We start from the raw sequence: 22494 nt of genomic DNA, 5'->3' as shown, positions 1-22494 counted from the left end.
ACCTAACCACAGGACCTTTGATTTAATACATGTATTTTATTTTTACTGTAAACCAATTCAACACTTCGATTAAAACACTTTGTTAACCCTAGTTAAGCTGCTGGGTACTGTCTTTTTGAGGGAGCAACAAACTTAATAATGACCATAAGTGTCCAGTCAGAGCTGGATACTCCAGGACAGACAGTTTGGGGGAAATTCAAAAATGGGAGGGTGCTGGCGTCAATCTGCAAAAATCACCTGGGTGCTGGAAGCCAGGGTGGGCCATGCATGTGTTCAGGCTGGCTGTTGGTGTCAGGGCTGTGAGAACAGAAGCACAGCACTGAAGGCACCCAGAGTTGCAGGGCAGGTGATGACACAACCCCTTGCTGGTCTAGGGTGAATTGCAAAGCAGCCCAATACTGCCTCGCAATCCCCATATCCCGGGGCTGTGCAGGACCTGGCCTGGCCTCTGGAATAAACTAGACAAAGCTCAGGCTCTAGAATCCTAGCTCATGCTTTATCCGCTAGGTGCCAGGGAACCCCTCTGAGAGGATGGGACTCACCTTCGGAGTGCCTCCTGTCAGCTGGGTGTGATGCTGCAAGTTCTCAGCCAGCAGATGCCCCCATAGAGGGTTGACCTCCCTAGACAATCTTCAGAGGCTCAGCCTCCAGCCAAGTCACACCCAAACAGTTTCAAATGGATGAACTCCTTCCAGGGCAGCAAAGAGTTCAGCACTCTGTCTGCCCTCACCAGAGTCTTCAGCCCTGGCTCTGGGCCCCTTTAAGCCCTGCCCTTCACTTGGGCTTCCCAACAGAGCCTTGTCCTTCTCAGCTCTTAGACCACTTGGCTAATGACCAGTGTGGGGAGCCAGTCCCACCACCCACCACTCCAGGTGCCAGCCCAGGCACTCTTCTCACAGCTGCCACACACACTGCTCCTTTCAGTTTGCTTCAGCTATTCCCAGGCCCTTTTCCCATGCAGCCCCCTCCTCTTCACCTGACCTCAGGGATGAAGGTTTCTAGCACCATCGGTGCCTCCAGGTAGCAGGTAAGGGGTAGGTTTGGCTGGCCCAGCCAGTCCTCATGTTGGCGGTAGCCTGCCAGCATTTCTCTACCCAGAGCTAGGCCACAGCTATCTGGCCTCTCTGGTGGCTAGTTTTTAAGTGAGATCTGCAGTTGGGCTTTTCTACTTCCTGTCCTGCGTCGTGACCTCTGGGGGGCAGGTGCAGGATCCATGGGCTCCACCCACATTGGTGCTAGGGGAGGATCATCCCTCAGCGGGGCTGTGAGGTATCCCACCACCTTGCTACATAGGACCACGGGGCCTCAAAGGGCCTGGTGCACCCTGTCACATCCTCTGACAGCTCTCACTTTACATATATCAGGGGAGGCCAAATTTACTGATCCTCTGAGCCACATAAGACAATCTTCAGAACTTTGAGAGCTGAGGCACGCCTGCTGGGGCTCAGGGCTTCTGCCCCGCAGGAGGCACCTGCCAGGGCTTGGGGCTTCAGTCCTGCTCCTGCCTAAGCCCTGAACCCCAGCAGGCATGCCTCACAGGGATGAATCCCTGAAACCTCCCTACATGCCCCAACCACCCTGCTGCAAGGCAGAGGTCCCAAGCTCCCCTCCTCCCAAATCTGGTAGGTGGAGAATGCAGGGAGTTGTGGGGGGCTCCCGAGGCACACTTTAACTGTAAAAGAGCCCCAAGCAGCTCACAAGCCATAGTTTGGCCACCCCTGACAAAAATACAGACTGAAGAATTGTTATTTGTGGCCTGTCTGGACTCCAACAACGGCTTCCCAGCTGTGGGACTTATGGGCCCTCCAGCACATGAGACTCTGGGATCCCTTCTGGACCAAGCATGCAGCCAGGATGGCATTAGCTCTAGTGGTAGAAGCAGGACCATGAGCATCAGGACTCCTGGGCTCTCATCTGAGTTAAAGTCATCATTATAAGAACTTTCCAAACGTTTGATAGCAAGGGCATTCAGATAAGGCACCCAACTAGCTGTAACTCAGCTGCTGGATTGATAGTGGCCTCTCCTCTTCTTTTCTTTGGAGATGAAGTGCTGCTTTTGGATCAGAACTTCAAAGAGCTTTAAGCTTGTGCAGCCAATTTCACTGTTTGAAGAGCCCTGTGCTGGTGGAGCTGGAGATGGCTCCCTGCATTGTGCTGGTTTCACACATAACATCTGTGATCCCCTTCACCATCTCACTACGCTTTGCTCTTCTCACAGGAGTGCCCCAATTTCATGGTCTGGGGCAGGGAGTTTTGTATGTGGAGATATGCTAGCTCTATGCCAACAGAAATGGGCAGAATTGGAGGCACATGGAAACTTATTGAAAGATGGGAAGGGGTGACCAATTACCTTCAGAGAGCTAAGTGTCTAACCGGGAATGTATTAAAGGCCCCAAAGTTCTGTTAATGCAGAGATATGGTTGCCCTGTTAAAGGTTCTTCAGGCCCTTCCTGGAAATACAAGGGGGTCATTGCCCCCTCCCCACCCCGAGTTGGAGTCACTGCTGCCCCATTCCTGTCCTCCTTGTGTGAGACTCATTCTTCTCCTGTCCCCAGTCATTCCCTGAGAGATGTGCTGTGAATGGGAAGCATGTCATACTCCCCGCACTGCCCAGCCTAGGCAGGACAAGGGCCTCTGGGGGAGGGAAGAAGACCATGTGGCAGGTTTAAATGGGAGGTAAAACTGTGATGCTGACAGGCTACCCCACCCCAATCCCCCTTTCCCTCTGTCACCCACCTTCATGTTCCCACTCCCAACTTCTTACCCCTCTCCTTCCATGCCCCTCAGTCTCCATTCTCTTCCCCTGGCCTGAGCTCCTCGCAAAATCTCTCCCCTCCTCTTAATCCTCTTCCCCTAATCCCACCTCCTCTCACAGCAGCCCCAAACCTTTCTCCCCCTATTGCTTCCCCATAATTCCCACTCCACTCATCTCCCTGCACCCTCGCAATCCCTACACTACTCCAATCCCATTATCCACCCCCTCACATTCCTCATCCCTGCTCTGACCCCCATATTCTCTAGCTCTGCACCAAAACCATTACGAGAATATGAAAATGTTCTGAGCAGCTCATACTAAGGGCTGGGTATTAGGAATCCCTTCATCAAATGACCCAATGATTGCTTTTCTCTGATCACACTCAGTCCCATTGTTCACAATGATGACTTTATCTTAACTGCTTACTAGAATCTTTCATTTTACCTATATTTAATCAATGATCATTTCCTTGAAAATACTTCTAGAGTCAGAGTCTGCAAAGAGATTTTAGAGCACTCTAAAATATCGCTCTTAAACCAGAAACATTGGTCTCAGGGTGAAACTTCCAGAAGGAGCCCCTGTAGAAGGCAAGGATCATATATAAGACACAACCCCTGAAAGCTGACAAGGAGAGGGCTTTGACCTCATAGGACATGGGTACAGCTAGGTTCAATAACCACAACATGTCTTCTTGAGCTACCCAATTACCAGACCAGGAGGCTGCTTGACAACCTCTTTGGCTGTTAACAGCCCTTTAATATTGCAACACATGGGCATTTTATTCTCTTTGGCTTGAGCTACTGACATGCCAGTTGGAGCTGCTAACTTAACAATGAGTAAATTCTTTACTATAACTCCATCCCCCAGCACCTCAAACAAGCAGTGAGTGCTATGCAATAGCTCTGATAAACCTGAGTGACTGATATCAGTTTGGGGAGGATTCAGACCATCCTTTGAGACACAGTATGCACAAAAAAAGTTAGAAGAACCTGGTGATTTTGTACATGTGTTTTAGGGGGGCTGTACCCTAGAAACCCTTTGTTCAAATGACCCCAAATCTGATTACTAGCCCTGCCCTGTACCCCTCTGGGAAATGGAAAATTTGAAGACAATCCAAGTCAGCAAGTGGATTTTAGAGAATTTAGAACAGTTGTCTTTTAAACAAGAAGTAACTCTGTAATTATAGCAGAGCTGCTGCTTCACTATAATACTGCCAGTGAAATATTGGCCCCAGTTGAGTCAATGGGAGTTTTGCCATACACTTTAATATGACCAGGTGTGATGGGATGAAGGGGGACAGGTGGACCAATTAACTGCCTAAGCTGCACCTGGAGGAGGAGCTAGGGAACAACAAGGACTAATTAAAGGATGAGGCCCAGCTGGGACAGGAGCAGGCGAGGCTGAGATAAAGCCAGGTAGATGAGGGCAGAAGGGGGCTGTAAGGAGGATGTTGTAGTCATTCTCTCTGGGGTTAGGGTGAGATGGGGGCTTGACCTTAAGGAGGATGAAGAAGGAGCCTGCTAGAAGCAATCTAGGAAGATGTCCAGGGAAGAATCAGTAGTGAAGGTGGGACAGTGCAGACCTTAGCCACTGGTTTTAGGGTTCTGGGCTGAACCCTGGAGTAGCGGGTGAGCCTGGGTTCCCCTACCACCCACTGGGGGAAGTAGCACCATTGAGGGGTAGTGGATTGGAAAACTGCCTGGGATGGTGATGAGACTTTGGTACACAAACCCAGAAGGGGAAAACTACAGTGACCTGGCCAGAGGGCCAAGCCATGAAGAGGGAGCTGTCAAGTCCTGAGAGAGAGCACCCACAGGAAGGGATGTCAGACTGGCAGAGCTAATCCCCAGCTGTGGCCACAAGGAGGCGATCCAGTAGTGAATAGAGCATCTCATGACACCAGCATTTCACCAAGCATATCTAATCCTGTGGACTGTGTCTGGCTCTAAAGGCCAGAACTGGAAAAGTTCTGCATGCTCAGGAGTGAGAAACTCAAGTGACTGAGATGAGCCTGTTGTGAAGGAATTAGGTAGTCTTCAGTGTTTCTGGTTGGTCCTGTGGGTTGTTGGATCTCTTTACTGTGAACGTTCTTGCTATAAATTTTGAGATGAGGTGTTTTTAATCTTAACTTATAATTTTCTGTTCTTTTTAAAAGGTTATTTTTTTAAATCTAAATGTTCATGTGAGGCTTTGTCTACACTGGCAACTGAATGACAAAGCTTTTGTCTTTCAGAGGTGTGGTGGGGGGGGGAGAAACACCCCAAAAGACAAAAGTTTTGCTGACAACAGGAGCTAGTGTGAACAGCCCCAATGCAAACGCTGCTCGTTGGGGTGGAAGTTTTTTGTCACAGCAGCTACACTGTGCAACTTTTAGCAGCACGGCTATAGCGACATAGCTGTGTTGTTAAAAGTTGTGTAGTGCAGACATACCCTAAGATTCTTACAGCCGTAACTCTGAAAAGGCTGGGTATATACAGACAGGTCTACACCTCAAACTCTTGCTGGTGAAGCTGGGGTGTGACACTTCCCCCCCTCCCCCTAAAACATTTCTGTACTGGCAAAAGACATAGGGAACTGATGTGCCACTGTATGGAATATGGGAGATGCTCTATGATATTATGGATACCAATATTATAAAATTGCAATGAGTTGTCAGATATGCCATGTGAGGTATCTGTGAAAATGTTATAATTGACCAAGTAGGATAATCTTGTTTATATGCTGGTATCATCATTGTATTGGGAGTTATAGATATGTAGGGTATATCTGTATTTCAAACTTGTGCTGGGTCTCTGGGTGACACCCCCAGACAGGTTGTATCAGCACTGAGCCTGCTTGAGGGTGAGCCTGGGTTCCCTCACCACCTATTGGCAGGGGGGAGGGATAGCTTAGTGGTTTGAGCATTGGCTTGTTAAACCCAGGGTTGTGAGTTCAATGCTTGAGGAGGTAATCTGGGGCAAAAACCTGTCTGGGGATTGGCCCTGCTTTGAGCAGGGGGTGGGACTAGATCTCCTGAGGTTCCTTCCAACCCTGATATTCTATGATTGATGGGACATCACTATACAACAGTGATTCTCAAACTCTTGTAGTGGTGACCTCTTTATCCCACTTGGATGGACAGCAAGTTTCTGAGTGTGATTTCCCCCCCCCCCAATGAATTAAAAACACTTATATAACACCATTATAAATGCTAGAAGAAAAGCAGGGTTTGGGGGGCAGGCTGACAGCTCATAACCACCTCATGACCCCCAAAGCATCCTGACCCCCAGCTTGAGAACCCCTACTGTACAATGAATCCATTCAAAGGGCCAGGGGCTGCACCTTATGATTCAGATGCAGAGGCATGCCTATGGATAGAACTCAAGGCTTCCATGCCATGTGCTGGGCAGCTTGTGTTTGGAACAAAGGAAATACAAGCGGGCACATGGAAAAGACTGTAAAAGGCAGCTGCATCTATTCTTCATTCCTGCTTCTTACCTCTGGAGGAACTTAGCTACAAATCAAACTCTGAACAAAGAACTGAATGACCCATCCATGCTGCGGATGTTGTCCACAGGGACTTTCAAGCCAGCACACTCACCAATACTGCTAAGAACCTGATACATGGACTTTGAATCGTTGTATGTATGTGACTGCTTTACCATTTAACAACCCTCTTCTTGTTCATTTTTCTTTATTATAAATCTTTAGTTTTAGATATTAAAAGAAGTGGTAAGATCCAAACTAATACTGATGTAGCAATGTGGCTGGCCCTTGGGTTCAGAAGAACATGTTGTATCGTGAGCAAAGTTTTTAAATAACTTCTCGTTGTACTGGACCTATATGCTGACATGGAGCCAGAGAACTGGAATGCAATAAAGGGGACTGAGTGATTATTTTTCCTTCTTGATAACCAGTGTGGGGATCAGAAGCAGTTTGTGACTGGTTGGGGAGTTTAACTTCAGTGTTACTCCCAGTCCTGGGAGTATCTGCTCTCCTTTTTGCAGCCTGCCCTGACCTTGGCATTCCCAGTGAGGGCTGCCCCAGGCACACTGAGTCACAACTGGTATAAGCTATACCTGCATCTACACTAGAAGGGTTTGCCAGTAGAGCTCTACCTGATAACTATACCCGCAAACCTTTTCTAGGGTAGACTAGGCGCAGGAGTGTAGTGTTGCTGACAGCTCCAGCGTTCTCAAAAACCTTTCAACACTCCAGTCACTGAAATGCATTTTCAGCCTTAGCTCCAGCTGAACAGTTATTTGTCTTGCTGTTTGGAATTCCAGCACCGGAAGATCATTAAGATTCAAGGTGAGTAACAAAGCTCTCAGGATGCAATCAACAGAGTCCCTTTAAACATCAGGGAAGAGTGTACACAGATTTATTACCAACCTGATTACTACACATTAAATACAAATATTGCAGTGATTTACAAAGAATAAACAATAGGATCAACTTTAAAGGCCTTTATTAGACTGGAATTCATTTGCCCCAGAGTCCACATAAAGCTGGAATTGGTTACACTGGCAGCTTTAGGGTGGGGTTTTCATTCTTGTTTTCTCCCCTCACCTTACAGACGTAACTTCTATAGACTCAGATTCCTTTATATCTTGTCTCCTCCATGGTAATACCGCAGTCATATTAACAGGCTGGGAAGCGATCTAAACAATGTCCCATTCTCGGTATTGCCGATCCCAACTATTCCAAAAACACAAGTCGGGCCATCCATAATCATGAAAATGGCTTAAAAATCATGATTTTTTAAAAAATATTTTTTGGCTTTTTTTAAGCCCTTCTGGGTCATGTTTTCCAGTTTTTTCTCTCCAACCAGGATGGCAAGAAACTTACTTTTCCATGTAAATGGAAACTGAGAGTCCCATATTCACATGACTCCAAGAACTGGGGATTTAAGTGAACCACCAACTGGCAGGAGACTTACAATGAATCTTGAGTGTTGGCCACTCTGCTGCCTGCCTGGAAACTAGCAGTTACCACAGATTCACCTGAATTATCTTGTCAGGTTTGAGGCCCACTGGTTGTTGCAAGAGGCTGGCAGGTCTGAGAAAGAAAGCAGCTAGCTTTCTGGTTGGTTTGTTTTGTTTTTTTTAAAGTGATTAAACACGGAAACTTCTGCTGTGGGTGGAAAAATAATGGTCTCTGGTTCAGGGTGAGCATCACATCAGTCCGGGGTAAAGCCCCTTGCTTGGTGGTGACATGCTGGTAGAAAAGTGGTGCTCGGTGCTACCAAGTTAGGTTCGCAGCCAGCCTCAGCATGCGGCACCTGACTTTGGAGGGCTATGAGGGAGGGGAAGGAGAGATGCTGTCTTTCAGCAGGAGCAGTGTTCACAGAGTTAGCAATGGGATAGCATTCTGAGCAGTCACCCCTTATGGCCTGAATGTACCCGTCACATTTCAAAGTTTCTAAAGACAAGAGGTCAGAAACCCTTCGCTGACACCTGTACAACACAGGAGAGGCTCTGCTGATGTAAATATTTACAGTGGTGCAAAGCTGGGGTGAGAGGAATATTGAGGCCCTGATCCAGGCCCAAAAAACACAGAACTGAACTCCAGCACAATTAGGGTGACCAGATGTCCCAATTTTATAGGGACAGTCCCGATTTTGGGGGCTTTTTCTTATATAGCACCTATTACCCTCCACCCTGTCTGGTCCCCCTAAGCACAATGCACAGGACAAGGAGATGGAGAGCGGAAGCCAGTGACATGGCTCAGGGGAGGGGAAGGAGATGATCTGACTGACAGTGTTCTGGATGGACAGGAGTGGAGGCACCAACACATTCACCAGGGTGATCTATCCCCGGGGAACAGCACTAGAGCTGAGATGTACCTTGTGACTTTCTACCTTTCTTTCTTCTGAAACATTCATTGGATTCTCAGAGCTATACTGGGCACCAATGGACACGCAGGTCACAATATACAGTGCAAAGGGACAGAACAGAGAGAAAAGGAAAGGTGAGGTTGTGTTTTGTATTTACCTGCACTAAAGGACAATTACTGGGGCTGGTTGCTGTCATGCTGAACTATTTCTATTCCAGCACACAGGTGTTGGCAATGAACTGGAACCATTGTATTGACGGCTGTTGCGACTGTCTGCAGGTAGCAGTAAATGGCTGTATCAGCAAGTGACTGCATGGCTGACTGTACGTGCGGGTGACTGGACTGTGGCTGTACCTGTAGCTGTCAGAAGGAATGGCACCCAGAATTTTCTTTTCTTGATGCCAATAGCAGGGAAGGTGCCAATGCAGAGCTCACAAAGGGCAGGGCTGGCTGGTGCAGGAGCTGGGACGCTTGACCTCTTTCAAAGCGGAGGACAGGAGCTGCCTCTGACCTTGCGAGAGGAAATTTCATGATGAGGAGATAGTGGAGTCCCAGCTGCTGTCATTCACACCTTCGGCCCTCCTCGGTGTGTACACGCCACCACTTTAGATGCCCTCTGACTCAGTGTCTAGGCAGCTGTAGGTTAGGCCTTGTGTCTACTAGCAAGGTTGTGCCAGCTGAACCACCCTGCCCTCGTTAAATCAGTGCAAACGCCTCACGCAGCCCCGCTGCAACCTTGTCATCCTTCCTCGTGTCCATAAATGCTGGAATTAACCCGCACCAGACTAAGTGCCTCTGCCCCGCGGGGCGTTTGCACCTTGCCGGGGCGCTCGGCGCTGCCCCCGGGGCCATGGCACGGTGCAGCGCGGAGAGCGGCTCTCTGCGGGCAGCCCCCGCTCTGCAGCGCGCAGGGGCTGGAGCCGGGGCCGCCCCGCCCTCCGCCAGCCCCCCCCCCCCACACCCAGGGGGGGGTCTTAATCCGGCAATTAAACATTTATTGGCGCCCGCACCTGCTTTCCGCGCCCCCCGGGAGCCCCGCGCGGCCGGCAAGGAGGCTGCGGCGCCGCCAGCTCAGAGCGCGCTGGCTGCTCGGGCGGCGCCAGGCGGCTCCGGCTGCCGGGACCGCGGGCCCCCGCCGCCGCCGTCATGCTGCGCTACCTGCTCAAGACGCTGCTGCAGATGAACCTGTTCGCGGACTCGCTGGCGGGGGACGCGGGCAACTCCTCCGAGCTGCTGCTGCTCGGCCTCAACGGCTCGCTGCCCGCGCTGGACCTGGCCAACCTCACCAGCGCCAACGGTAGGTAGGAGCGGGGCCGCTGCGCCCGGGCTGCCCGGCCGGCGGCTCGGCTCGGGGCTGGGCTGGCCAAGTGCCGGGCGCAGCCGGGGGTCGGAGCCGGGGCTGAGATCTTCGCGGCTGCGGCTGGTTCGCAGGGACCGTGCAAAGCGCGGGGCGGTGGGTGCGAGGCTGTCCCGGGACAGCAGCCCAGGGGAAGGGGTGGGTGCGAGGCTGTCCCGGGTCAGCAGCCCAGGGGAAGGGGTGGGTGCGAGGCTGTCCCGGGTCAGCAGCCCGGGGAAGGGGTGGGTGCGAGGCTGTCCCGGGTCAGCAGCCCGGGGAAGGGGTGGGTGCGAGGCTGTCCCGGGTCAGCAGCCCGGGGAAGGGGTGGGTGCGAGGCTGTCCCGGGTCAGCAGCCCGGGGAAGGGGTGGGTGCGAGGCTGTCCCGGGTCAGCAGCCCGGGGGAGGGGTGGGTGCGAGGCTGTCCCGGGTTAGCAGCCCTGGAAAGGGATGCGAGGCTGTCCCGGGACAGCAGCCCTGGGGCACGGGGGTGTGTGCGCGCGAGGCTGTCCCGGGACAGCAGCCCTGGGGCACGGGGGTGTGTGCGCGCGAGGCTGTCCCGGGACAGCAGCCCTGGGGCACGGGGGTGTGTGCGCGCGAGGCTGTCCCGGGACAGCAGCCCTGGGGCAGGGGGGTGGGGTGTGCGCGAGGCTGTCCCGGGACAGCAGCCCTGGGGGGGGGGCGTGTGTGTGCGCGAGGCTGTCCCGGGACAGCAGCCCTGGGGGGGCGTGTGTGTGCGCGAGGCTGTCCCGGGTCAGCAGCCCTGGGGGGGGCGTGTGTGTGCGCGAGGCTGTCCCGGGACAGCAGCCCTGGGGCAGGGGGGGTGGGGTGCGCGCGAGGCTGTCCCGGGACGGCAGCCCTGGGGCAGGGGGGTGGGGTGCGCGCGAGGCTGTCCCGGGACGGCAGTCCTGGGGGGGGGGGTGTGCGCGCGAGGCTGTCCCGGGACGGCAGTCCTGGGGGGGAGAGTGTGCGCGCGAGGCTGTCCCGGGACGGCAGCCCTGGGGGGGGGGTGCGCGAGGCTGTCCCGGGACAGCAGCCCTGGGGCGGGGGGGTGGGGTGTGCGCGAGGCTGTCCCGGGACAGCAGCCCTGGGGAGGAGGGGGGTGCGAGGCTGGTCCGGGACAGCAGCACGTGTGCAAGCGCCTGTCCCTGCCACCGCATGTGCGCGTCTCTCGTAACGGCGCGTGTTTCCCGGTTTCTCTTCTGGTTGGGATCTTCACTCTTCGGCAGCCCCCGGACTCTGCCCCCGCAGATCCCGGCTAGCATCTTAGGAGGCGCCCAAAGGATTTGCCAAGTCCCATTTTCAAAGGTGATTTAGGCACTTAGGAGCTTTTCACTTCAACGCAGGTTCCTGGTCCCTTTTGAAAATGGGACTTCGGCGCTGGGTCACTTAGACACGTGATTAAAATGTTACCCCCCCCCCCCCGGGATAACACCAAAGGGAGCATCGCTGTGGGAGGGGGGCTCTCCAGGCGAGAGCGGCGCTGTCCCGGCTGTGACAGTGCTGCCAGGAGCCGTTTGTTGTGTTGGGGTGTGTTTATGAGATGGGTGCGCTATAGGAGTGGGGCGCCTAGAGAGCCTCTTGCAGGGCGTGGATGGCGGGGCGGATCAGTTGGGTTTGTTCCCCTGTAGGGAGGGTGACAGGGCCGGCCAGCGCCCTCTGGTAGCCAACACTGGTAAATAACTTGCGCCCGATTTTTCCTCCTGGTTTGTATAACTTTGCAACTCAGAAGCGGTGCGCGCCAAACTAGTTCCTAGGGGCGAGCGAAGCCGGGGTGACGGCCCTCAGCGCTGCTCAGAACCTGGATGCTACACTGGTAGGTGGTGTGTAAATGCCTTGGATCGACCGTTCACATTTTGCAAATCCAGACCGGGGTTTGTTGAATATTGGACGCAGTCCTTCTGGTGCAGGGACAGATAAACCATGCGTGTCTAGTCTCCTACCTATGACATACAGATGTCTTCCCCGACCTCCTGGCCTGGTTCATTGATGCCATGGAGGTTAACTATGTCCAGGTGAATTGCTTACAGCACCCTGTGCCTGAATGCTCTGGGGGTGGCCACACACCTGTGCCCTCCTTAAGTGGTTTCAGGTCTGTTTAACAATAACACCAGCAGCCTGCACTGTCCCCATGGCCTGGGCCCTTCAGCATAGCCCCAGGTAGGTGAGTGCCCTGCACTGTTCCTGTAGAACCTTTCAGGGCTGCAGTGGGGCTGCCCCTGACCTCCTGGCCCTGCTGTGTCCCACTGCCATTCCTAGTGGACCTCTCACCCATCCAGTAAGCAGTGTCTCTCCAGGGCATTGGGCTGTCGTTTGGAGCTGAACTGGGCTGAATATGGGAATCTCTTGCCCAGGAAAGGACCAGGAGCCCTGGCCTGATGTCACATGTCCCTGGACCTGACAGGTTTGATTCCCAGTTCTTCCTCCTCCGTTTGGTGTATTTTCCATAAAGCCCTCATGCTCTGGGGCAGCTGTGGGGGGAGATGATGGTGTTCCTCATGATCTGGAGGCTCTCAGCCTCACTGAAGGTCCTTCAGCTCACTGTGGCACACTCGAAAGGCTTTATGTTTCCTGCCCATCACAGCTGTGACACTGAGGCATTATCCCTGCCCCTCTAACCCCCGCCCCCCATCCAGCTAGCGAGAGACTCTGTCAATGTAAATAACACACAGTGCTTCTCAATGTGGTGCATTCATGTGTCTTTTGAAATAGCGACTCCCTGGCTCACGGGAGCTGGGACAGCTGTGCTGCCCAGCAGGAGCTGAAATGCTGCGGCCCCAGCATCCAGCCCCGCAGCGATTTATCCATTTACTGGAAGGAATTAAGTAGGGGGGAGAGAGAGGAGGAATTCTTCCCCTTCTTGAAAGAAGCTGTCAGTTTGCACTGGTGCATCTCACGGGGAGCCAGCCTCCTAAAAGCCCCAGCTTTTCCTGGAAAGGCTTTAATTGCTTTGAACAAGGAGCGAGGAACGGGGGCGGGGTGTCAGCCCTTCATGGTCATGTAAGTACCCACTGGGAAATACTACGAGGTGACTGCTATCCACTGCATTGCCCATTGTACCAAAGTAGATTAACACAGCCGTGTAGATCATACTCAGAACTTTGATGCTCTTCAAGTGCCACTGGAAACTTGACTTTTGGGAGAGATTACAATGATGGGGATGCAGGTAAAGGGGGAATTTTACCCAGCCTGGCCAATCAGAGGGGTAGGAACAATAGCCGTCAGCGGGCTCTTTTCTCATTGGAAGCACCACCAAAGAGTGTTTGGACCTTGGAGGAGAATGGTCACTGCTCCTGCTTACACACGGTCCCCTGCCCTGCACCTGCTGCTCAGAATGCCCTTTCCTCTTCCACTGATTACTGGGGAGGTGTATACTGGGCATGGGCCCTTTATCCATCTTCTCCCCCAGTGTGAGCATCCAGCCACATCAAACGGATGAGTCTAGGGCCCTAGGCGAACCTGGGTATTCCACAGCTGCTGAGTTTGTCACTGATTCCACTTCTGGCCCCAGCACGGAGCTCCACTAATCACCACTAAAAACCCCTGGACCTGATCCTTGGTGTCCGTGAGCATAAATCAGCACATTGACTTCAGTGGTGCTGTGGTGATCTACGCCAGCCGAGGCTCTGGGAACCAGCTCTAAGCAATGCAGTGTGACCTGCCTGAGCCAGCAGCCAGCCAGAAACAACAGGTGTGAGCAGTGTGACTAGACCAGGGGTGAAAGCAACTCACAGGACTTCCCAGTACGGCCGGAGTCCTGGGTGGGGTGGCCTCATCTGGAAGAGGCGGGGCCTCAACCAGAAGAGACGGGGCCTCAAGATTTAAAGCCCCTGAGGCACCAGCTGGGGCTGGGAGTCGCAGGGCCTTTAAATCACCCAGAGGGCTCCCATCTGCTGAGGTGACTGGTAGCCCCCGGGGCGAACTAAAGGGCCCAAAACTCCAGCTGCCATGGAGCTCCGGGGCCTTTAAATGCTGGCCCCAGCCTGCCCGCCCTTTAAAACCCTGCTGCAGAAGCTGATGCGGTCTGGCACGGCGTACTGGCTCTTGCCGGTATGTCATACCGGACCGTACCAGCTTACTTTCACCTCTGGACTAGACCCATCCCTTTCAGGTTGCTGGGGTGTTAACGCTGCAGCCCAGGGATATTAGTGGTGAGCTTTACACTGTCAGCTGTTTCACTGACGGCCTTTAAGCAGTGACACAGCCAGTGATTTTCTTCTACAATTCCAGATGACCTCCCCAGGCTGCCCCTGCCCAGCTGCTTAACCTTGCTGTTTCTGCCGTGCAGTTAATGTCTTTAAGGACCAAAATGAGTTTGTTATCTTGATACAATTTATCATAACCCCAGGGCCTTGCCGCCCTGGCTCATCCTTAAGGTCCCATGGGGGATCCTTTGGTACTATTTGCAAAAGTCTGAAGCTCCAGCATGGGGCGCGGCTGGTAGATCTCTAGGGGAACCTGCCCTGTAGCTGTAGAGGGGTCTGGGACATTGCCCTTGTAAACTCCAGGCGTAATGCTGCTCCTGCTCCTGGCCTGTGTCTGTTGGGGGGAGAGGGGCTCCATGTGAGGGGAAGACAGAAGGTCTGTGACTAAGAAGTGTCTGGTACAATACAGGGGGCAGCAATGCTGCCAGTTGGCCCTGCAGCCTCCTAATGAACTGCTTCTGTTCCCCAGAGGAACAGCGAAGCTGCTCCAAAGGCCTGGCAAAGCTTTATGCACAAAGGTTGTGTGGCACAACTGGGGAATGCTGGCTTCAGCTTTAGCATCAGCTTTTTATTCAGGTGATTTGGCAACTTTTCAGGACAGTTGGAATAACAGAGCTGGCAGCTGTCTGTGGAAACCATTATCCTTAGGGAAGGAAGAAAAACTGCATGGAGACCCTTTGCAGACCTGGCCTGGCTCCTGCAGAGCCAAATTCCCAGCAGTCTTTCTGTTGGGCCCATGGTGGGCTCCCCTTGGGGACACGCCACAGCGAACTGAACAAGACCTGCAATTCCTAAAACAGGGAGGAAGTGGCTCCTGCCGCCTGTCCAAATGGGCAAAGAATCACATGAGCTGAGGCCTTGTCTACCTGGGAAAGTTGCACTAGATGTACTTAAGGTGTGAATTTAAACTGGTTTAATTAAACCAGTGCAAACCCCTGTGTGGACACATTTGAGTTTACTTTAATCAGGAGTTGTTTTAAGAATGATTTACTAGAGGTCCAAAAAGGTACAATCAAGGAAGAAGGCCGGACTGGTTAAAAAGTTGACCTGGTTTAGAGGGGAAGTGAAGGCAAACAGACACACACACACACACACCCCAAATGGAAGAAGGGAGAAGTCAGTAGTAATAAATATAAATCAGAAGTTGGGAATTGTAGAAAATTGATAAAGGAAGCAAGGGGACAGAAGCAGAACTCTATGGCCAGCAGAGTTATGGACAATTAGAAGGAGCTTTTAAAATATGTTAGGAACAAAAAGAGTCCTAACAATGGCATTGGTCCCTTACTAGATGGAAATGTAGAATTACTAGTAATAATTCAGAAAAGGCAGAAGTGTTCAGAAATCCAGATAACTTGCATCCAAGAAAAAAGCTGTCTGAGAAACTTGCTGGACCATTCATGTCGATTTTCTTATAAGTCTTGGAACACTGGCCAAGTTCCAGAAGACTGGAGGAAAGATAATGTTGTGTCAATATTCAAAAAGGGTAAACAGGATGACCTAGGTCATTTTAGGCCTGTCAGTCTGATATGGATCCTGGGCAAGATAATGGAGCAGTTGATACAGGACTCGATTATTAAAGAAGGGTTTTATGATTGATGCCAATCAACATGAGTTTATGGAAAATAGATCATGTCACACTAAGTTGGTCTCTTTTTCTGATGAGATTATAAGTTAGGTTGATAAAGGTGATAGTGTTGATGTAATATACATAGGCTTCTGACTTGGAACTGCATAATATTTTGGTTAATAAAACTAGAACAATATAAAATTAACATGGCACACATTAAATGGATTAAAAATTGGCTAACTGATAGGTCTCAAAAGTTAACTGTAAACAGGGAATCACTGAATGGGTGTGTTTCGAGTGGGGTTTCGCAGGGATCGATTCTTGGCCCTACGCTATTTAACATTTTTATTAATGACCCAGAAGAAAACATAAAATCATCACTGATAAAGTTTGCAGATGGCCCAAAAATTGGGGGAGTGGTAAATAATGAAGAGGACAGCTCACTGAGACAGCGTGATCTGGATCGCTTGGGAATCCGGGCGCAAGCCAACAGTCTGTGGTTTAATGTGGCTAAATGTAAATGTATTGGAACAAAGAATGTAAGCCATACTTATAGGATGGGGGACTCAGTGACCCTGGAAAAGATTTGGGGGTCACGATGGATAATCAGCTGAGCATGAACTCCCAGTGTGATGTTGTGGCCAAAAGGGCTAATGCGATCCTTGGATTTATAAACAGGGGAATCTCTGGGGTAGGAGAAGAGAGGGTTTTTAACCTCTGTATTTGGCACTGGTACACCTGCTACTGGAATACCGTTTCCAGTTCTGGTGCCCCCAGTTCAAGAAGGATGTTGATAAGTTGGAGAGGGTTCAGAGAAGAGCCATGAGAATGATTAAAGGATCGGAAAACATGTTCTTGGGGCCACACTGCTGCGGATCTGGGAAGGTGCGACCTGCTCAGGGAGGGTGCAGGGGCCTGCCTGGCTTTGAGGAGAGCAGGCTTTCTCCCAGTGCAGCCAGGTGACCTGTTCTGTTGCAGGCAGGATGTTGTAATGAAGAGTATTGCCTCCATCGCCTTGGAAACTGCTTCCCTCCTGCTGGCGCCTCTCGGCAGGAGGCGGCTAATCAGAAGGCGCCATGCTGAGCTGCCTTTGCAGCCCTCTCACACGGAACTTGCACTGATGCCGCCCAGGTTATGACTGCACGTCACAGAGGTGAGGGCCAGGCGGGTGACATCAGACATCAGGCCTATTGGCCTGGGAAGCCAGAGGCTAACAGCACGTGGGCTGCCTGCTACCAGCTTTGTGTGCATGGATCAGGGGGACATGAGGGAGGCGCTGAGCATGCTGGATGGAGACTCCCACGTTTCCCTGCCTCAGGAGGTCTAATCAGGGCTGCGGGAATTGGAGATTCAGGAACCAGCCGGGGCAGCAGCCAAGGGGTGTGTGTGCAGGCAGGGAGGAGTGATTCCCGGCCATCTGCAATGCACCCAAGGGCATGAATGTGTCACAGGTGCCCCAGATCCCATTAGGGAGCTGTACTGGGGGCCCCTGGTAGAGATTCTCTAAATCATCCACTTCTGAAAACCAAACTCCTGGGCTGTCAACTGGCCCCCATGTGTCTACCCCACAATTCCAGCACCTACAGCCTGCGGCTTGGCCCTGACTGAGGGCAGGGGGAGCCATCGGTCTTTCTATTAAAACAGCTAAATGCCTGAGAGCCAGGTCTGCAAAGAGAACAAACTGTTCTCTGTTCCCGCAGAGGCAGAAAAGGGTTAATGTTCACACTAGGGTAAGGGGAAGCCGCTGACCTGCACTGGAGAAATGAACTGAGCTGCTAGGCCTGGGCTCAGCCAGAGGCTGGTTGTCTGCTGCTGATGAGCATCAGAACTGACCAGTCCTGGAGAGAGAGGAAGAATGGCCCGTCCCCTAGGAAACCCTGAGTCAATTCCCTGCTCTGCCACAGACTCCCTCTGTGGCCTTGGGCAAGGCTTTTAATCTGTCTGCACTCAGCTCCCCCTCTGCACTGTGGGGGCAATGACCTTGCCCTGCCGCACAGGGGTTGTGTGATGGTTGTGAGGTGATGGGGGCCATGGAGGTACCACTTATGCTCTGGTGACAGCTTGGATTGCCAGAGGAGGCAGATGTGATTTCTCTTCTTGGCTCCATCCCTGCATGGTCTAGGACAAGCCACTGCCCCTCTCTGGGCAACTGATCCCCATGTGTACAGCACGCCTGGTGAGGGCCAGTTTAATTAGTGTCTAAGGTGCTTTGAGATCCCTGGAGGGAAGAGCAGAGTGTTGCCATCTCCAATGACAGTGAGCCTTGGGGAGTTAATTTCTGTGCCCCCTTATGGAGGGGAGCAGGGTTTGCTTGACAAGCTGAAGCTGGGGGAATTGTTTTCCTTTGCAGGGGAAAGAGGGTGTTATCTCCAGCAGGGAGCAGATGCTGGTTTGACATGCAGCATGGAAAGCCAGGCAGGAGCCCAGATCTCTCCAGCATCCTCTGTGCTGGACAATGATGCAAAAAAAAGTTTCACCTCTTAACAGTGTCCTCATCCTCCTTAACTGTGCCCTTTGTCCCTAGCTGTCCAGTGCCTGCAGACTTTCTTGCATGTTTCTTGCTTCTGATAGAGATTTTCTTGTCTGCTCGTTTTTATCTTTTGGTGATTTGCTGGTCTGATTCCCTGTTACATCCTAATTTCCACCTTTCGTTTCCCCCTGGCCAGTGATCCAGAACTCAGGGCATGTGCCTTTTGTCGTCTGATTAGTGACCCCAGAGCTTGATCTCTGGGTTTGGCTCTTCAGCCTCACATGTAACCAGGCAGGTGTGTCTCTGGTCTGCATGCCTCCTTGCGAGTTGGGTGGGTGGTTGTGTTTGTGCCTCCAGGACTCGGGGATGGGTCCTTATGTCACACTCATACTAGACTCAAGTTTTTATTTCCCTCACTTTTGCCCTCAGGACTTTCTGATGAGCCTCCTCCTGTTCTGGAGTCGTGTGGCTCCTGACTACACTGGTCCCTTCCTCCCCCATCCCTGCTGAGCTTAGACCTTGGCCGCATGAGGAAATGAGGTTGGTCTAACCAAGTCACTCGGGATGTGAAGAGTCCACACCCCTGAGCGACACAGTTAAACCGACTTCACCCCTGGTGTAGACAGGGAGAATTCCCCATCGCCCTAGCCATCGCCTCTTGGGGGAGTGCAGCGGGAGCATGTCAAGTGTAGACCAGCCCTTAGTTATACTGTGCGAACTGGTGTTTAGTGGCTTAACAATTGTCACCTCTTGAACCAACTCCTCTGCGCGGTTCTTAGGGCTGAGTTGCGTGTCCCCTGCCCTCCTGCCTGCTCTGGAGAGCTGTTCCAAGGCGCAATCCTTTAAAGTGTCAAGCAGCTGTTTCTCCATCTCCTGTTCTGCTGTGAGGTTTGACCCCTGTATAGGTGCTATGTGAACTCCTCCTCCGTTGCTATCACTTTATTCAGCTCTGCCTCCAATCTCTCCAGCGTTGCAGCCTCAGTCTCCTGTCCTTGGTTTGCAGGCTGGCAGTACAACCCCACTGCGGTATTTAAATTCCTAGGACTTGGGATTTGCCTTCCTGCAGACTCTCTAATGAAATCCCATTTGGATCCCACAGTAGAGTCTATGGAAACGTCAAGGTACAGTGCTAGCCGCCCCCTCCTCCCCCAAACAACCTGTCCCTGGGATAGTTCATAGCCAGGTATTATAGTTCCCACTGAAGTTTGTCATTCAGCGGTGCAGCCAGCTGCAGTCTGGTGGGGGGCGTGGTATTTATGGGGTTGTGTTAATAAAGGAAATGCTGAGTTAGGAACAGCAGCGCAGCGCCCCCGGCTGCCAGCCTCCACATTCTCCTGGCATGGAGAAGGAGTTGGATTAGCCCTGGGGGCACTGCCAGGAACATTGGCTGATAAATCACTGCTTCCAGGGAGTTGGGGGGGCTGTTATCCCCCAGCACATGCTGGCCCATGGGCCAGCCCCACTGGCGCACAGATCAGCTAGGCTGGGGCAGGAAGAGCCAGGAGGCAGGCACAGCACTCCTGGAGCAGGAATGGGGTTTCCTGCTTTGCTGTGTGAGGGCAGAGTATTGACAGAGTCAGATCCCCAGCTGGTGTTAATCAGCCTCCCGCGGTGTTTGCTGTGTGTTGCTTTACACCCAGTGGGATCTGGCCCTATATGCCCCTCCGTAGGGCTGGCTGCATGGGACTCAGCTAGCCCAGTGACGGGGCTGGGCAGGAACCGAGACCGACAGGAGAGAAAGCCAGCGGATTTGGGGGATTAGCTGCCATGGCAGGGCTCCTTCCACAGGAGCTGGCAGCTTCCCTCGGCAGCAGAGGGGTTAATGGGCTGCCGGACAGGTGCTGATGGCCCTGCTGGTGCTGTGCCATAGGGAGTCTGTGGTGGCTCAGCGTGGGGTACAGGTGTGCCTGAGGCCAGGTCTCTCTGACCTGGCCGAGCAGGTCCGTGTCCCCTCTGAAGGGCCTGTTAGTGAGAGGCTGCTGGGGCACTGGGCTCGGCAGCTGGATTACAGCCCCCCTCCCTGGTGAACTTTCTCACTAATTAGCTCCAGCAGCGGGAGTGGAGCCGAGATGGCGCTTGGCTGGCGGGGGTGAGGAGACAGCAGGGCCGAGGGGAAGCACCAGCCCCTGGCACGTGCAGCGTGCTGGGCCTGGCTTTGAACAAGGGCCTTGCAGGGGCTGCCTTTGCCCAGGGCTGTGCTCTCTGCTCCCCATGGGGGCTGAGGTGCCAGGGTAACACTGCTCATCACTGCCCCACTGGGGTCTGGAGCAGCGTGTGCAGCGCTGGGGGGTGAAAATCACGTCAGGCTCTGAAAACCAGGAAAGTGACTGAAAACTGCCAGCTTGGAAATGCCAACACAGAGCTCATTCCTCTGGGGCTGTGAGCTCGCCGGGCTCCAGCTTCATGTCCCAGCCCCCAGGGCTAAAACATATTAAAGTTTGAAATGGAAGCCAGGGTTCTCCCAGGATCTCCTGACTCCAGATGGATGGATCTAGACTGTTCTCAGTGGTGGCGGATGACAGAACAAGGAGCAATTGTCTCGAGTTGCAGTGGGGGTGGTTTAGGTTGGATATTAGGAAACACTATTTCACTAGGAGGGTGGTGAAGCACTGGAATGGGTTACCTAGGGAGGTGGTGGAATCTCCTTCCTTAGAGATTTTTAAGGTCAGGCTTGACAAAGCCCTGTCTGGGATGATTTAGTTGGGAATTGGTCCTGCTTTGAGCAGGGTTTGGACTAGACCTCCTGAGGTCCCTTCCAACCCTGATATTCTATGGCACCGGGCATCTCAGCCTGGCCTGATTGCTGCGCTCTGGGGCGCAGAGGAAGAGCCCAGCTCCCCAGAGTGCTGGGGGTGGAGACCCCCAATCTGGGCTGGGCTGCGTTTCCCACCGGCTCTCTCTGGGATCTGCATGCTAAACTGTGACTGCAAGCCCCTTTTCCTGTAGCTGGACTCCTGGCAGTGCCCCCCAGTGGGGAGCCAGCCTGGGCACAGAGGCATAGCTCAGCCACATCTGCAAGCAGAAGCACTGGGCTGGGCCAGCCCGGGCTGAGGTTGACACTAATGCAGCCTCATAAAAGTGCCTGTCCCACTGGGACCCAGCCAGGAGCCTCACCCTTCCCTGCCCCACTCCCTGCCCTGTTCTCCCACCCCTCAGCAGTCCCTAGCTGAGCCCAGGAGCTGCTGGCCAGACTGCAGGGTTAGGGGTGTCGCAGCGGGAGTGAGGGGAGAAGTGGGGGGTTCTGGGGAGGGGAGAGGGCAGTGGGGGGCACTCGGGCACCACAGGACACAGGCGGTGGTGTGGGGGTCTGGGTGGGGCAGAGGCCTGTCCCTTGCTCTAGGGGCCGGGGACATCTATGGGGGCCACGGGCTCTTACACTGACACCCGCCCGTAGCCCCCATAGATGTCTGGGGCCTGGCTCTCTCCTGCTGCATCTCATGGGGATCAGCTGCGGTAGCGTGACCAGAGATGAAGTGTAAAAAAATGGCATGGAGGTGGGGGGTAATAGGCGCCTCTATAAGCCAAAGCCCTGGATAATGGGACTGTCCCTATAAAATCAGAACATCTGGTCACTCTAAGCTGTGGTGACAGCTCATCTTAGTGCCATGAGTGGGGGGTGGGTTTCACTTCCCCAGACAAGGAGCTGAGCCTGCCCCAGGGCACATGACACCCATTCTCTGTGAGGAGAACCCAGCTGGGCTCTAGGGGCACCTCAGCAGCAGCCCCCCAACTCCCCCCCCAGAGGAGCCTGGCTGGGCCCATGCAGGTGCCCCCAGTGGGTGGAGCTTAGGCAAATACTGTCCCTTATGTTTGCAGTCCCCCCCCACACCCAATCTGGGAAAGCCCCTATGAACCCACGTCATTAGGGCTGCATGAGTGTCCAGCGGCTGTGGTGATGGGAGTTGTAGCAATGTGTCTGTGACATAACCCTGGAGGATCAGACATTCATTGCTCCAGCCAACTCCTGGGCTGCACATCCACTGCGGGGTGTCCTATGCCCCACAGGAATGGGCCTTTGCTCCCAGGTGTCAGCTTTGCCAAGCGGTGTCCTCCCAGGAGGGGGGGTTGAGGCCCTCGCTTCCCAGCCCCATCCTGTTCCGCCCACAGCATTTCCTGTGCTAGAAATGGGACCTGGAGCCTGGATTCCTTTGGAAGGGGAGGGGGTGTGTGTTGTGAGTGTGAGCACACACATGAGTGGTGTGCGTGGATGAGCACACTTGTGTGCATCTGTGAGTGAGAGCACACAAGTGTGAGCATGCACGTGATTGGTGCGTGTGTGAGCATGAATGTGAGCACGCATATGTGTGATGGGTGCTTGTGCATGAGTGTAGGGTGACCAGACAGCAAGTG

The 22494-nt window shown here is 53.2% G+C and overlaps 1 protein-coding gene and 1 long non-coding RNA gene across 2 annotated transcripts in view; one reads left to right on the top strand and one right to left on the bottom strand.

Annotated features, from left to right (window-relative positions):
* Window positions 1-22494, bottom strand: part of LOC127033702 (uncharacterized) — a 332515-nt gene that overhangs the window by 260414 nt on the left and 49607 nt on the right. The gene's annotated exons all lie outside the window — the stretch shown is intronic.
* Window positions 9733-22494, top strand: part of ROBO3 (roundabout guidance receptor 3) — a 248986-nt gene continuing 236224 nt past the window's right edge. Inside the window, exon 1 of the mRNA XM_050921538.1 lies at window positions 9733-9866. Within this exon, the coding sequence (XP_050777495.1) occupies window positions 9749-9866 (118 nt within the window). The 5' untranslated portion in view covers window positions 9733-9748. The remainder of the gene's footprint in view (window positions 9867-22494) is intronic.

Source organism: Gopherus flavomarginatus, chromosome 13, assembly GCF_025201925.1.
Source record: "Gopherus flavomarginatus isolate rGopFla2 chromosome 13, rGopFla2.mat.asm, whole genome shotgun sequence".
NCBI classification, from domain to species: Eukaryota; Metazoa; Chordata; order Testudines; family Testudinidae; genus Gopherus; species Gopherus flavomarginatus.
The sequence above is the reverse complement of the archived record's forward strand: the minus strand, read 5'-3'. Positions and strand labels throughout refer to the sequence as shown.